We start from the raw sequence: 16,698 nt of genomic DNA, 5'->3' as shown, positions 1-16,698 counted from the left end.
TACAAATTCTGCTCCGTCTTGACCCTTAACACTGTGTGAATCCCAGTCAATGTTAGGAAAATTAAAATCTCCCATCACCACCACCCTGTTTCTCCTACACGGATAGAGTTTGTTTCAATTTACAAATGATTGAATCTATCGAAAATTTTGGAAATGTGACTAGTTGAGTTGATAAGAGATATAGGTGACTTGGACTTTCAGGAGGCTATTGATGAGGCTGTCAAGAGGTTAGCATGGAAAATTAAAGTGCATGGGATTGGGGAAGTGTGCTGATTTGAGTAGAGAACTGGTCGACAGCCCAGAAACAGGATGAGCAATGAATCATTTTCTGAATAGCAGCCTCTGACAATGGAGCATTGCAGGCATTAGTGCTTGGACCCCAGTTATTCAAATGCATATTAATGATTTTGATGAGGAATAAAATGTAATATCTTCTACTTTCTAGATGACACCAGGTTTGATGAGAGATTGAATGAAGAAGGATGCATTGAGGCTTCAGTCTGATTTTGGCCAAGTTGAATAAATGGGAAAATACATGGTAGATGAAATATAATATGGATAAATGTGAGGTTATCTACATTGGTAGCAAAACAAGAAGGCAGATTGTTATCTCAATGGCAATATGTTATAAAAAGGTGGAAATACAATGAAACCTGGTCTCCTTGTGCACCAGTTTTTTTAAAAAATAAGTGTACAGGTGCAGCAGACAGTCAAGAACCCAAACTTTATTGGTTTTCTTAGCAAGAGGATTAAAGGCTTGGGGATGTCTTTGCACCTGTGTGAGACCAAACCTGGTGTATTGTGTATAATTTTTTGTCTCCTTAGCTGGGGAAGGATGTCTGTAGAGGAATGGTAAGGTTGACTTATGAGGAGAGACTGGATCAGTTAGGACTACATTCACTGGAGTTTAACAAGGCGGGGAAGTCTCATAGTCTATAAATTTCAGGACTAGATCAATAGATGTAGGAAGGATGTTCCCAATGACCAGGGTGTCCAGAACCAGAGGTCACAGAGTCATACAACGTGGAAACAGACGCTTTGGTCTTAGTCATGATTGGCATAACCCATATTCTGAGATGATTTTTTTTCATCCAGAGACTGGCAAACCTCTGGAATTTCTACCACAAAGTGGTTGAGGCTAGTACGTTGAGTTACATATAGTTCTTTTGGGCTAAAGGCTACGGGGAGAAAGCAAGAACAGGTTAATGATTTGACTGATCAGTTGAATGGCAGAGCATTCTTGAAAGTTTGAGTGGCCTACTGGTGTTCCTATATTTTATGTTTCCATAAGCAACAAGTAATTGTTAAATAATTCCAAAACTAATGTGTCAGCTGTATGTTCTGCAATTCTGCCATATCAGTCATCAATGATTATGAACAATTAAACAACTCCCTAGAGGAGCTGGCTCCACAAATATCCCCATTCTCCACATTGGGTGAGCTCAGAACGGCAATGTGAAAGATAGGGCTAAAGCATTTGTAACAATCTTCAATCAGAATTGATAATCCAACTTGGCCTTATCTGGAGGTCCCCAGTGTTGCGAATTCCAGTCTTTAGCCAATTTAATTCACTCCATGTAACATCAAAAAAATGCCTTCCCTTAGTCAAGCTGATCCAGTACAGCCTCAACACTACCATCCACCTAGCAATGCAGGTAGCTGCCCATGTATATTCTATAAATCTAACCAAGCCAATCACTGCTCTGTCACCAAACATTAAGTGATGGCAGAAATCATCAAAAATGCTATTAAACAGCTCTTGCTTAGCAATAACCTACTCTTTGGTGATTAATTTGTATTTTATCCCACTAAGCTCCCAACATTATTCCAGTCTTGATTCAAACATGACATCAAAGCTGCATTTGACCAAGTGCAGCATCAAAGAACCCCAGAAAACTGGAGTCATTGTGAATTGGGGAAAACTCTCTCTGCTGGTTGGAGTCATACCTGGCATGAAGGAATGTGGTTATGGTTGATGGAGATCAGTCATCTCAAGCATAGGGCATATCAGCAGATGTTTCCCAAGTAGTGTCCTGAGGCTGAGATTGTCCTTTGCTTGCTTCACCAGTCATCTTCCATCTTAAAATGGAGGGAAGTCGAGTTGTTCACTGATGATTGTACAAAGTTCGGCACCATTCTCAATCTTTCAGATACAGAAACAGTCCACTGCTAAATGAAACAAGATACCAACACTGTCCAGACTTGGACTGACAAATAGCATGTAACATTCATGGACAGAATCTAGTCATCACCTGTTGAAATTCAATAGCATCAACATCACTGAAAGAGCTCACTGTCCACATCCTAGCATTCACCATTGATCAGAGTCTGAACTCGACCAGCAACATAAATACTGTAGCTATGAGAGCAGGTCAGAGGCTAGGATTCCTGAGGGGAGTATCTCAGCTTCTGATTCCTCAAAGTCCGTTCATTATCTACAGGTTTAATGTCAGGAGTGTGACGGATGAGTGTAACTCCAACAGCACTCGAGAGGCTCGACACTGTCCAGAACAAAGTAGCCAGCTTTACTGTTACCATGTTTGCAAGTATTTGTTCTTTGCACCACTGATGCATTGAAGCATGAGTATGTTATCTACAAAATGCACTGCAGAAATTCCACGAGGATCTTCCGATAGCTCTTTCCAAACCCATGACCACTGCCACTCTAAAGGCCAAAGTGAGTGGATATATGGAAATGCCACTGCCTGCAAATTCTGCTCCAAGACACACTCTCCATCCTGGCTTTGAAATATTTTGTCATTCCTTCACTGTCAAAGAAAGCCACTTGCAACATACTTCAATAACTACTGCCCAGTGGCTCTGGCCTCTGTACACCTGAAGTGCTTTGAGAAGTTAGTCATGGTCCACATCAACTGTAGCCCCCTAACCTTGATCTCCTGAAATTTGCCCACCGACTTAACAGGTCCATAGTGAACACCATTTTCCTAGGGCTGCACTCATTCCTGGAACATCTGGACAATAAGTACACCTACGTCAGACTCTTAGTAATTGACTACAGCTCCACCTTTAACACCCTTATCCCCTAGACTGATCTCAAAACTCTGTGACATTGGCCTCAGCTCCACCCTCTGCAGCTGGATTATTAGCTTCTGACACATAGACCACAATCAGTGGGTAGACAACTGCACCAGATCCACAATAAGCCTCAACATTGGAGACCCCCAACGATACACTCTCAGCCCCCTACTATACTTCCTATACATCCATCACTGTGTAGCCAAGTTCCGTACAAATACCATCTACAAGTTTGCTGATGAAACCACCATAGTAGTATGGCTATCAGAAAATGAGTCAGAATACAGAAAGGAGATAAAGGGCTTGTCCTAGTAACAACTCCCCCCTCAATGTCAGTAAAACAAAAGAAGTGATCATTGACTTCAGAAAGAAAGGAGAAGAACACACCCCCATCTATATCAACGGAGCTGAGGTTGAAAGGGTTGTGTGTCAACTTCCTATGAGTGGGTATATCCAAAAACCTGCCCTGGACTTCCCATGTAGATTTGACGGTCAAGACGGTACAACAGTGCCTCTTCTTCCTCGGGTGGCATCGGAAAATAGGCATGTCTGTAAAGACCCTCACCAACCTATTACAGATGCACCATAGAAAGCATGCAATCTGGGTACAGAATGGCCTGGTACAGCAAATGCTTTGCCCAGCACCGTAAATAAAAAAACTACAGAAAGCTGTGTACATAGTCCAGACCATCACAGCAGCCTTTCCATCCACGGACTCCGTTTAAACTTTTCATTGCCACACAAAGGCTGCCAACATCGTCAAAAATAGACAAACAGGAGGCCAGAAGAACACCGCAAGCCTTAAACACAGCAGATGCTGGAATCTTTTTTTGTGTCTCAAACATCATCAAAGACCCTTCCCACACTTGTAATGCTCTCGTGCATTCTCTTCTTTTCAGGCAAGAGATACAGAAGCTTGAACATACACAGCAACGAGTTCAAGAACCACTTCTTCCCTGCCATTATTACATTGATGAATTGACTTCTCTAACTTCAAATATTGTTGCACTTGTTAATGTTGATTTTGCTTCACACACCTCCTGTGCAGTGTAACCTGTATGCCTCACTCTGTCTAAAGCACTGTATGATCGGTATGACCTCACTTACTATGATCTGCCTGTACTGCTCATAAACAATGCTTTTCAGTGTACTTGGGTACATGTGACCACAGTAAAACAAATCAAATATCACTGGGTCAAAATCCTGTAACTCTTTCTCCAGCGGCATTGTAGATATATCTAAATGGAGCACCACAGCCCAAGAATGCAATTCACCACCACCTTCTTGAGGGCAACTGTGAATAGGCAATAAATGCTGGCCCAGCTAGCCACGCCCACTTCCCTGAATGAGTAAAATGCAATGCTTTGAATCTATTTGCTGAAGAAGCAGGAGTAGTGGTAGAGAAGGAAATGAAAGGTGGCAAATCCTGCATCCTGGATCTTTCTACCCCATGGGATGTCCTTCTCTATGTATCAAAAGATATGCTCATCAAGAATCTGTCTGTTTAGTTACATGAAAACCCACTGTGAAAACTTATTACCCTGTGTAGACACCAGTCTTGAATGGATGAATAGTTGACAACAATGGCACAAATCAAAATTATATATACCATGTGAGGGGGAGAAAGAAAAATTAACTGATTACCAGTTGCAGCACTTTTTTAGCTACCCTCCAGTTTGTTCAGCCTCTAAAAAAACTTTTCCCCAACCATATCTTTCCTGTCCACAAGATAAATTAATCCTCATATTGCTAAATATATGTCTGATCTTTCAAGATGTGAGTTCTGTGAGATGGCATGCTGAATATCAGCTGGAATTTCTACATATAGTAGATTTACTATGTATTTTTTAAGCAATTTGATGACTACCTCAAAAAAAGTATTAAAATACCTAACCCTCCCTCCACTGCCCCCTTCACCCGCTTCCACCACAAGTCCTCCTCCTGGACACCACCCCCAGGCCTCCTACCCTCCCTCAACCTCTGCATCTCTAACTGCCGTCAAGACATTAACCGCCTCAACCTCTCCACCCCTCTCACCCACTCCAACCTCTCCCCTGCAGAACGGGCAGCCCTCCGCTCCCTCCGCTCCAGCCCCAACCTCACCATCAAATCCGCAGACAAGGGTGGCGCAGTGGCAGTATGGTGCACTGACCTCTACATCGCCGAGGCCAGACGCCAACTCTCCGACACCACCTCCTACCGCCCCCTCGATCATGACCCCACCCCCGAGCACCAAACCATCATCTCCAACACCATTCATGACCTCATCACCTCAGGGGACCTCCCACCCACAGCCTCCAACCTTATTATTCCCCAACCCCGCACGGCCCGTTTCTATCACCTTCCCAAAATCCATAAACCTGCCTGCCCTGGTCGACCCATTGTCTCAGCCTGTTTCTGCCCCACCGAACACACCTCCACCTATCTGGGCTCCATTTTCTCCCCTTTGGTCCAGGAACTCCCTACTTACATCTGTGACACCACCCACGGCCTCCACCTCCTCCAGAACTTCCAATTCCCTGGCCCCCAACACCTCATTTTCACCATGGACGTCCAGTCCCTATACACCTGTATTCCGCATGCAGATGGCCTCAAGGCCCTCCGCTTCTTCCTGTCCCGCAGGCCCGACCAGTCCCCCTCCACCGACACCCTCATCCGCCTAGCCGAACTCGTCCTCAACCTCAACAACTTCTCTTTTGACTCCTCTCACTACCTACAGACAAAGGGGGTGGCCATGGGCACCCACATGGGCCCCAGCTATGCCTGCCTCTTTGTAGGTTACGTGGAACAGTCCCTCTTACGCACCTACACGGGCCCCAAACCCCACCTCTTTCCTCTGTTACATTGATGACTGTATCGGCGCCGCCTCTTGCTCCCCAGAGGAGCTCGAACAGTTCATCCACTTCACCAACACCTTCCACCCCAACCTTCAGTTCACCTGGGCCATCTCCAGCACATTCCTCACCTTCCTGGACCTCTCAGTCTCCATCTCAGGCAACCAGATTGTAACTGATGTCCACTTCAAGCCCACCGACTCCCACAGCTACCTAGAATACACCTCCTCCCACCCATCCTCCTGCAAAAATTCCATCCTCTATTCCCAATTCCTCTGCGTCTGCCGCATCTGCTCCTACGATGAGGCATTCCACTCCCGCACATCCCAGATGTCCAAGTTCTTCAAGGACCGCAACTTTCCCCCCCACAGTGGTCGAGAATGCCCTTGACCGCGTCTCCCACATTTCCCACGACATTTCCCTCACACCCCGCCCTCACCACAACCACCCAAAGAGGAACCCCCTCGTTCTCACACACCACCCCACCAACCTCCGGATACAACGCATCATCCTCCGACACTTCCGCCATCTACAATCCGACCCCACCACCCAAGACACTTTTCCATCCCCACCCTTGTCTGCCTTCTGGAGAGACCACTCTCTCCGTGACTCTGTTGTTCGCTCCACACTGCCCTCCAACCCCACCACACCCGGCACCTTCCCCTGCAACTGCAGGAAGTGCTACACTTGCCCCCTCACCACCTCCCTCACCCCTATCCCAGGCCCCAAGATGACTTTACATATTAAGCAGAGGTTCACCTGCACATCTGCCAATGTGGTATACTGTATCCATTGTACCCGGCGTGGCTTCCTCTACATTGGGGAAACCAAGTGGAGGCTTGGGGACCGCTTTGCAGAACACCTCTGCTCGGTTCGCAATAAACAACTGCACCTCCCAGTCGCAAACCATTTCCACTCCCCCACCCATTCTTTAGATGACATGTCCATCATGGGCCTCCTGCAGTGCCACAATGATGCCACCCAAAGGTTGCAGGAACAGCAACTCATATTCCGCTTGGGAACTCTGCAGCCCAATGGTATCAATGTGGACTTCACCAGCTTCAAAATCTCCACTTCCCCCAACGCATCCCAAAACCAGCCCAGTTCGTCCCCTCCCCCCCCCCCCCCCCACTGCATCACACAACCCGCCCAGCTCATCCCCTCCCCCCACTGCAACCCAAAACCAGCCCAGCTTGTCTCTGCCTCCCTAACCTGTTCTTCCTCTCACCCATCCCTTCCTCCCACCCCAAGCTGCGCCTCCATCTCCTACCTACTAACCTCATCCCACCTCCTTGACCTGTCTGCCCTCCCTGGACTGACCTATCTCCTCCCTATCTCCCCACCTATACTCTCCTCTCCATCTTCGGTCCGCCTCCCCCTCTCTCCCTATTTATTCCAGTTCCCTCTCCCCATCCCCCTCTCTGATGAAGGGTCTAGGCCCGAAACGTCAGCTTTTGTGCTCCTATGATGCTGCTTGGCCTGCTGTGTTCATCCAGCTTCACACTTTATTATCTTGGATTCTTCAGCATCTGCAGTTCCCATTATCTCTGATTAAAATACATGACTTGTCTTTAACGGAAATGACAGATTATTCCATGCACCCCTGAAAGTTCACTAAATTCGTGCTGACTCATGATTCTTTTAGAATTTGCCATTATTTCAGAGCTAATACTTTGCTTTGCTTTTTTGAATAGACCTCTTAGATCAACTATTGTTGACCCTCTCTTAACCCCTTTACTACCTTTTCATTTCCTTCTCTTCTACTACTCCTTCAGAAAAGCAAATCGATTCAAAGCATTGCATTTTTATTATCTTCAGCAACTTAGGATAAATGGCATCAGGGTCCAGTGGTAGTATTTATCTTGACCCTCTGTGGATACAATTCCTTTACCACAGTGTCTCATACAACTGCAATATTACTTTTCTCAAAAACTTTTAATTTTTTTATTGTGGAGGAACTGTTAGAAAAAGCTACTGCACTTAATACAGTTTGAAAAAAAGACCAGCACTCTGGGTAATGAAAATTTGAAATATAAATATAATGTTCAGGAAATACTCAAGTTTGCAGCAGCATTGGAAAGAAATAGCATTTCAAGGTTACTACCTTTCACCAGAAAACAGCATCAACCTAAAACAGTTCTGATAAAAGGTCACTGGCCGTGTTAATTATTTCCTATTCATAGATGATGCCAGACCTGCTGAGCTTCTCTTCATTTCAGATCTCCAGCATCTGAAGTTCTTTGTTTTATTCATCCTAAAACAGTTGCCTTGCTCCTCTCTTACACACTGTACCAGACATGCTGAGTACTTTTGGCATTTTATGTTTCACTTTAAAAAAAAAATGCCCTTGAATTTGTCTCACATCGTGGTTGTTCTATTCTGCGAAGACTCCTTTTTTTTGCCACTGTCCATTGGCTCACTTTCTCAGCCCTAACTGTAGTACACACAGGTCATTTTCTTGCTGTTTAGAAATGCAGAGCTGAATTTTGAATGCTGGATGTTCTACATGATTGATTTTATGCTCAAATTACAGCAGGTACAATTGCAAGCACTGACTACTAGCTTTATGCAATACTGCAGTATCGGCTGATCCAAGAAAATCCCTGACATGTCTGAACAGGCAGCTGGTCAGGGATACGTTCTGTGCTCTCAATTCAATTTTATATGAAACATTTGCCATACAAATTTGTTTGTGACACATATGGACTACTTTACAAAACCAGTTTAATCTGGTTTGCAATACAAACAAAATCTTTGCGAAACACAACACACCGGCCTGTCATCTCCTGTACAGAAACGACTTTAATGTTTCTAATTCGCAGTGACTTCTTGTTGGACTCAGTATTAACTCTGTGTTTCTCTGCTGCTAGAGCTGCTGAGTTTCTCGAGGACTCTATTTTTAGTTCAGATCTCAGCATCTGGAGTACTTTGCTTTCACTGTAGTATTTTTCAATTTTGTCCTATTGTGAAGGTTAATGATGCCACTTTTTTAAAATTCCTCAACCATAGATGCTGCAAACTTGCATGATATGCAGTAAATCATTTGGATTTAAACTGATATTTCAACAGTTATTTTCTGTTGGTTTTACCATCTACCTCCATGTCATCCTCACCCTTACTCCCAGCAGTCTTTCTCACGTATCAAGCTTTGGGAGAAATCTGACGTATAGCTTTTCAAGGTTTGCATTCATTGCCAAGAACAGCACTAGAATTTCCCAAATTACAGCGCCATCACAAAAAAAACCTTACATCATGAATGGAATTGCTTTACTTACTTTGGGTACCTCCCTTCAAAAAGGTCAACATGGGACAGGAACTTGCCTTGTTTGAACTTCTGAGAGTATATGCCTATATTTATTCAATGCTGCCATCATGACTGCCTCCTTCCATCTTCATGATAAGCCTTGCCTTTATCATCAATTGACCAGCTGGTGAAACTTTGTTCTGCACTCTTGTGTCCAAAGTTCAGTGCCCTCATGCTCTTCTGAATGGCCAACCTGTTTGTCAGGTATCCTTCTTCATTTGAGGGACATGGCCACGTACCACGAGTAAGCCATTTCTTGCCCCAGAGAAGATTGTTGCATTCCTCTAAAGTTGTGTTAATCCAGTTCACACACTTTTATAAACGTAGGCATTTTGTTTTCTTTTTATGCTCTTGATACTAGTGAGAAACCATAATTAATAGATTGAGGTTGCACAATGTAACGTCTGTTGCTGAAAATAAAGAACAACCTTGCTGTTCGTTACAGGCACAGAATTGGAAACAAACTTATTACTCACCCTTAACAATTTTGTCTTTTCATTACATTTCGAAACTTGATTTCCATTTCTTGCTTATGCCAGTACCCTACTTTTACAAAGGATAGTGTTGTAAAGTAATAAAATTTTTAAATCTTGTATGTTGTGCTTGATAGAAGCTCTAGAAGATAATGAGCTGAATTGTTGCATGTTGCACTTACAGAATTTATATGCACAATAACATAAGCAGAAAATACTGGAGAAACTCAGAGGACTAGCAGCCCCTGGAAAAAGATAGAGTTAATGCTTAGAATATGATATGACTCAATAAAAATATAAATCTGAAATTTGAAAAGTAGAATAAATGAAGACATGAATGGCCTAAATCCTGGAAGTGATCAAGTAGGTCAGGCTGCAGCCTTTAGAAAAAGGGATAAAGTTAATATTTCAAATCAGTGACCTTTCATTAGGATTGGGAAAAGCAGGCAAATGGGGTTGTCGGAAGAGATTCAAAGACAAAGGAGTGATGCAGCAAGGCTCATGGAGACAAAAATAGAGCAAAGAACAAGTGGCGAGTTTAGAGAGTTAAAACATCTGCCCCTTTTCCTCTCTTCCTACTGTCCACGAACTTAGACTTCTTCTTGGTGAGAATAAGTTATTTGTTTTGACCAGTGTGGAAACCGCTTAACAATTGGAGATTCTTGATTGCTGTACCGCCATTCAGTCATCAATTTTGGCCCTGAGTTTCCGGTTGCTTGTCAGTTTCATTCTCGGACCTACCTTCATTCTGGCTTCTATCCTCAGCTTCATACACTGAGAATCACTGGAGAAACACCTGGGCAACTTTTTGGTTAGCCTTTCAGATACAAGTTCAATAATTTTCTGCCTTAATCACTTCCCTGTTTATCTAGAGAGCAAGTGCTGCTTAAAATTATGCTGTTGCTAATCACATCTCTGGACTTTTTTTTTTGTTTATTTGCTATTTCATTGTCTTGTCATTTAATCTCTACTCCAAATGTGGGGAGCTGATGGTCTAGTGGTATTAACGTTGGACTGTTAATTTCAAGTCCTGGGATAATAAAAACCAAAAGAACTGCGGATGCTGTAAATCAGGAACAAAGACAAAGTTGCTGGAAAAGCTGAGCAGGTCTGGCAGCATCTGTGGAGAAGAAAACAGAGCTAACGTTTCGGGTCTGGTGACCCTTCCTCAGCTCTGAGGAAGAAGTCACTGGATCCAAAACTTACCTCTGTTATCTCCTTCACAGATGCTGCCAGACCTGCTCAGCTTTTCCAGCTATGTTGTTAATGACCTGGGGACTGGTGTTCAAATCTTGAGATAGTAGGAACTACCAATGCTGGAGAATCTGAGATAACAAGGTGTAGAACTGGATGAACATAGAATGCCCAGCAGCATCAGAGGAGCAGGAAAGCTGACTTTTCGGGTCTGGACCCTTCTTCAGAAATGTGGGAGGGGGAAGGGAATTCTGAAATAAATAGAGCGGGAGAGGCAGATGGAAAGTTCATAAAGGAACAGATAGTTGGAGAGGAGACCAACAGATCAAGGAGGCAGGGGTGGAGCCATTAAAGGTGAGTGCAGGTGGGGAGTTAAGATGGAGGTTGGTCAGTCAAGGGAAGGTGGGCAGGTCAAGGCAGCAGGTGGGGTTGGTCAGTGAGATGAGAGGGGCAGATAGGTGGGAGAAAAGACAGACAGGTTAGGGTGGTGGGGACAAGCTGAGCTGATTTTTGGGATGAGGTCGGGTGTGGAGAGAATTTGAAGCTTATGAAGCCCACGGTGAGACCATTGGGCTGCAGTGTTCCCAAGCGGAATATGAGGTGCTGTTCCTGCAACCTTCGGGTGGCATCATTGTGGCACTAGAGGAGGTCCAGGATGGACATGTCCTCCAAGGAATGGGAGGGCGAGTCGAAATGGTTCATGACTGGGAGGTGCAGTTTTTCGTCATGAACTGAGCGGAAGTGTTCCACAAAGCAGTCTTCAAGTCACCGCTTGCTTTCCCCGATGTAGAGGAGGCCATATCGGGAACAGAGGATACAATATATACTACATTAGCAGATGTGCAGGTGAAAGTCTGTTTAATGTGGAAGGTTTTCTTGGGGTCTTGGATGGGGGTGAGGGGGGAGATGCAGGGGCGGGTGTAGCACTTCCTGCGGTTGCAGGGAAAAGTGTCGGGTGTGTGGGGCTTGTGGGGAGTGTGGACCATACAAGGGAGTCAGGAAGAGAGCACTCCTTCCGGAAGGCAGATAAGAGTGGGGAAGGAAAAAAATGTCCTTGATAGTGAGGCCAGATCACAGGTGGCAGAAGTGGCGCAGGACGATGCGTTGAATCCAGAGGTTGGTGGGGTGGTACGTGAGGACGAGGGGATTCAGTTTTGGTTGTTATTGCAGGGAGGGGGTGTGAGGGATGAGTTGAGGGAAACGTGAGAGATGCAGACGAGGACGTTTTTGACCACAGTGGAAGGGAAGTTGCGGTCCTTGAAAAACAAGGACATCGGGTATGTCCGGAAATGGAATGCCTCATCTCGGGTGCAGATGCAGCTGAGATGAAGGAATTTGGAATAGGGGATGGCATTCTTGCAGGAAGATGAGTGGGAGGAAGTGTATTCCAGGTAGCTGTGGGAGTTGGTAGGCTTGTAAAAGATATTGGTTTCCAGGTGGTTGCCAGAAATGGAAACAGAAGTCCATGAAGGAGAGAGAGGTATCAGAGATGGTCCAGGTTAACTTAAGGTTGGGGAGGAATGTGTTAGTAAAGTGGATGAAGTTAGTAAGTTGCATTTCCTGCAACGCATCCCTCATACTCCCTCTCTGCAATAACAACAAAAACAGAATCCCCCTTGTCTCCACCTCCTTGCCCAGCCCATCTTTCCTCCCTCCGATCTGCTCCTCTCACTGAACAACTCCGACCTACCAGCCCCATCCTTGCTGCCTTGACCTGACTGTCTTCCCTTGACTGACCAACCCCTGTCCTAACTCTCCACCTACATCACCTTTACTGGCTCCATCCCCACCTTTTTGACCTGTCGGTCTCCTCTCCACCTATCTGCTCCTTTATCCACCTTCCATCCGCCTTCCCCCCTCTCTATTTATTTCAGAATCCCCTTCCCCTTCCCCTTCCCCATTTCAGAAGAAGTGTCCAGCAGCATCAGTGGAGCAGGAAGGCTGACGTTTCGGGCCTAGACCCTTCTCTACACCTTGTTGTCACAGATTCCCCAGCATCTGCAGTTCCTCCTATCTCCAGACCAGAAACGTCAGTTTTCCTGCTCCCCTGCTGGTTGGCCTGCTGTGTTCATCCAGCTCTACACCTTGTTATCTCAGGTTCAAATCTTGCTATGGCTGATGGAATTTGAATTCAATAAACCGCTGGAATTAAGAGTCTGAAGATGACTATTGTCAATTGTTGCAAAACCCCATATGCTTCCAAATGTCCTTTTGGGATGAAACTGCCATCATTGAGAGATCTGGCCTGTACTTGACTTCAGACCCATAGCAATGTAGTTGGCTCTTAACTGCCTTCTGGGAGATTAGGGATGGGCAATAAATGCTGGCCTACCCAATGACATCATCCTCCCTTGAATGAAATTTTAAAATAAACTACAAAAGACCAACTGTTGCCGATTGCTATCCTTTTCTATTTGCTTAAAACCTTTTATGTCTCCTCTTTACAGTTCCAATGAAAGATCATCAACCTGAAATATTAATTCTTTTTTCTGTCTCCACGGATATCTAATCTACTGAGAATTTCTAGCATGTTTCATTTTATTTCTGATTTCTAACCTCCTCAGTATTTATCTCTGTGACTGACTGATTGTGACAACAAATGGTAGCAGAACCAGTTGGGCCACATTTTTCGAAAAGTTGCCTCCTCTTCTGGGAGGCAATTGTAATTAGAGATTTCTGAACCATTAGGAGAACTGAAAACAAACACTGGCTGAAATTTAGTGCACCTTCATTGCTTTATTCGTCAAACCAATCTTAAGGTTCAGTACTGTTGGAAAAAAATGTTACTGTCAGCACAAAATATATTCTGGCACTGCATTTTTACATATTAATACTTACTTAAATTTTAATGAGGTGTCTGTTTTATAAACACAGCCTGGGAAACTCCCAATCTATTAACCATACCAGCCTAAACATTAGCTCCAAACCAAGGGCACGTTTAAAGTCCTCAGGGGAAAAAAAAATAGGCTCATAGCCTCAACATAAAATCCAAGGAAGTAATAAGTGGGAGGGTAAAAGACATGTGAATCATTCTCTACATCGGGGAAACCAAGTAGAGACTTGAGGACCTCTTCGCAGAACACCTACGCTTGGCTCACAAAAAACAATTGCACCTCCCAGTCGCAAACCATTTAAACTCTCCATCCCATTCCTCAGATGATGTGTCCATCCTGGGCCTCCTGCAGTGCCACAACGATGCCACCCAAAGGTTGCAGGAACAGCGACTCATATACCGCTTGGGAATCCTGCAGCCCAATGGTATCAATGTGGATTTCACAAGCTTCAAAATCTCCCCTCCCGCTACTGCATCCCAAAACCAGCCCAGCTCGTCTCCGCCTCCCTAACCTGTTCTTCCTTTCACCTATCCCCTCCTCCCACCTCAAGCCACACTCCCATTTCCCCCCCCACTAACCTCATCCCGCCCCTTGACCTGTCTGTCCTCTCTGGACTAACCTATCTCCTCCCTACCTCCCCACCTACACTTTCCTCTACTGGCTCCATCCCCCACCTCTTTAACTTGTCTGTCTCCTCTCCACCTGTCTTCTCCTCTCCATCTTCAATCCGCCTCCCCCTCTCTCCCTATTTATTTCAGAACACCCTTGCCCTCCCCCCATTTCTGATGAAGGGTCTAGGCCCAAAACGTCAGCTTTTGTGCTCCTAAGATGCTGCTTGGCCTGCTGTGTTCATCCAGCTTCACACTTTGTTTTCTTGAATCATTTCAATGTTCATTTCACTATAAAGCCTAGAGTCAGTGCTGGTAAGCCCATCAAGCTGACTTTGAGTTGTTAGTAAACATCAATGTTACCTCTTCAACTAGGATCATCTAATAAAGTGTACAAGCAGTGAAATGTTCATTTTTCCATGACGGGCACGAAATCCTCAGATCCTTGCACAATGTAATTCCAAAGTCCAGACCTTTCCTGCTGATCAAAGTTCCCAGTTTTTCAGATAAAACTAAAAAGAATGTAAACCGAGATACCATAGTGTAGAGCTGGATGAACACACAGGCCAAGCAGTATCATAGGATCAGGAAGACTGATGTTTCGGACCTAGGGTAAACCAGAAGATTATTTTGAGTGCACAAATGTTGAATTCCAGTTAACTCTTAAATCAACACAAGAATGTTCATTCCTCCAGAGCTCTTGTAGAATGTTCTGCCAAGCACTTGCTTTTGCTGGAGAAGTACAGATAAGAATTGGAATTTGTTTTTCATGATTGTGGGAAAAACAAATATTGTTTTTAGTTGAAGGATAAATAACAAAAGGCATCTTATATAATTCAAATTAATTGTAATAAAAACAGAAATTGGTGGAGAAGTTCAGCAGGTATGGCAGCATCTGCGGAGAGAAATCTGTGCTAACATTTCTGCTCCAGTGACCGGGGTACTGGAGCCAAAATGTTATTTCTGGTTTCTCTGCTCAGATGCTGCTGAGCTTTTCCAGCAACTTCTGTTTTTTTGCTTCTGATTCACAGTATCCGCAGTTCTTTCGGTTTTGAGACTAATTGGATACTGAAAACACTATAATTGTTCTAATGCAAAACCACATACTGCAAATGCTGGAAATCTGCAATAAAATAAAAATTACTGGCAATAAACAACAAATAGACAGTATATGAAGAGAGAGAGGTAGATTTAATGTTTCAAGTTAAAATGCCTATCAGAATGAGATTTCTAAGGTTGTCACTGGGGCTTTGTGCACAATTTATTTGGCAAACCCCAAGTTTAATATAAAATGTTTGTCTTTCAGCTACGTAGGAGATTGTGAAATTAATGTGGAAGTGAAGAAAGTGTGTAAAGCTGGATTGAAGGGAATGCAGGTACGTGGGATATTTTGAAATTGATTCTTTCTACATTACTTCATAAATGACCTGTTGTGATATTATGTCCGAACTGAAATTTAAAACTCCTCTGAAATGTTCGATCAGGAAATCTGTGACCTTTGGCACAATAGTACTTGTAACAAATAAGGGTGGCATGGTGGCTCAGTGGTTGGCACTGCTGCCTGGCAGCACCAGGGACCAGGGTTCCACGAGGTTGTTGACTTTCTCACCAAACTGGCTTGTTTGCATTCAGATGTTTGTCACCGTGCTAGGTGACATCATCAGTGGAGCCTCCGATGAAGTGGTGTTATTCTACGCTGCTTGGAATTTATACTGTCCGTTATGGTAAGTAGTGTCATGTCTGGTTTTGATATGTATATGTTTATATATGGGGTCCAATTCTATGTTTGTTGGTTGCATTATGGGCGGAGAACCATGCCTGTAGGAATTCCAATACATGTCTGTTTGGAACAAAAAGAAGTTGCTGAAAAAGCCCAGCAGATCTGTGAAGAAAAAGTCAGTTAACGTTTCAGGTCCGGTGATCCTTCCTCTGAACTATGTTTGGCTTGGGCTAGTAAAACTGATGGCCCTCATTATCCGAATGTACTGGCATTAAGGAGAGGTACATCGTGTCATTTTGCTGACAGCTGCTGTTCATGTACTGGCTAGTTTCCTCCTTGTCTGTCCGATGTAATGTCTGTGGCAGTTGTTGCATGGTATTTGTAAACCACATTGGTTCTGCACGTTATGGGAATGTGGTGTTAAATTCTAGTAAGCGTTTGTCGTAGACTGGCTGTGGGCTACCATGCATTCCCACAACATGCAGAACCAACATGGTATACAAAATACCATGCAATGACTGCCACAAACATTACATCGGACAGACAGGAAGGAAACTAACTATCAGAATACATGAACGTCATTAGCAGCAAAACGACAGGACAAACTCTCCTTTAATATCAGAACACTCAGACGATGAAGACCATCAGTTTAATCAGGACAAGGTAACCATAGTTGCCCAAGCCAAACAGACATG

General features: G+C 44.3%; 1 protein-coding gene across 3 annotated transcripts in view; it reads left to right on the top strand.

The window, feature by feature from the left end:
• Window positions 1-16,698, top strand: part of LOC125454261 (extended synaptotagmin-3-like) — a 141,299-nt gene that overhangs the window by 65,946 nt on the left and 58,655 nt on the right. For all 3 annotated transcript variants that reach the window (XM_048534852.2, XM_048534853.2, XM_048534854.2), the window contains one exon: window positions 15,590-15,659. In XM_048534852.2, coding sequence (XP_048390809.2) covers window positions 15,590-15,659 — 70 coding nt within the window. The remainder of the gene's footprint in view (window positions 1-15,589; window positions 15,660-16,698) is intronic.

The sequence above is a fragment of the Stegostoma tigrinum genome, chromosome 7, assembly GCF_030684315.1.
Source record: "Stegostoma tigrinum isolate sSteTig4 chromosome 7, sSteTig4.hap1, whole genome shotgun sequence".
In the NCBI taxonomy this organism is placed as follows: Eukaryota; Metazoa; Chordata; class Chondrichthyes; order Orectolobiformes; family Stegostomatidae; genus Stegostoma; species Stegostoma tigrinum.
The sequence above is the reverse complement of the archived record's forward strand: the minus strand, read 5'-3'. Positions and strand labels throughout refer to the sequence as shown.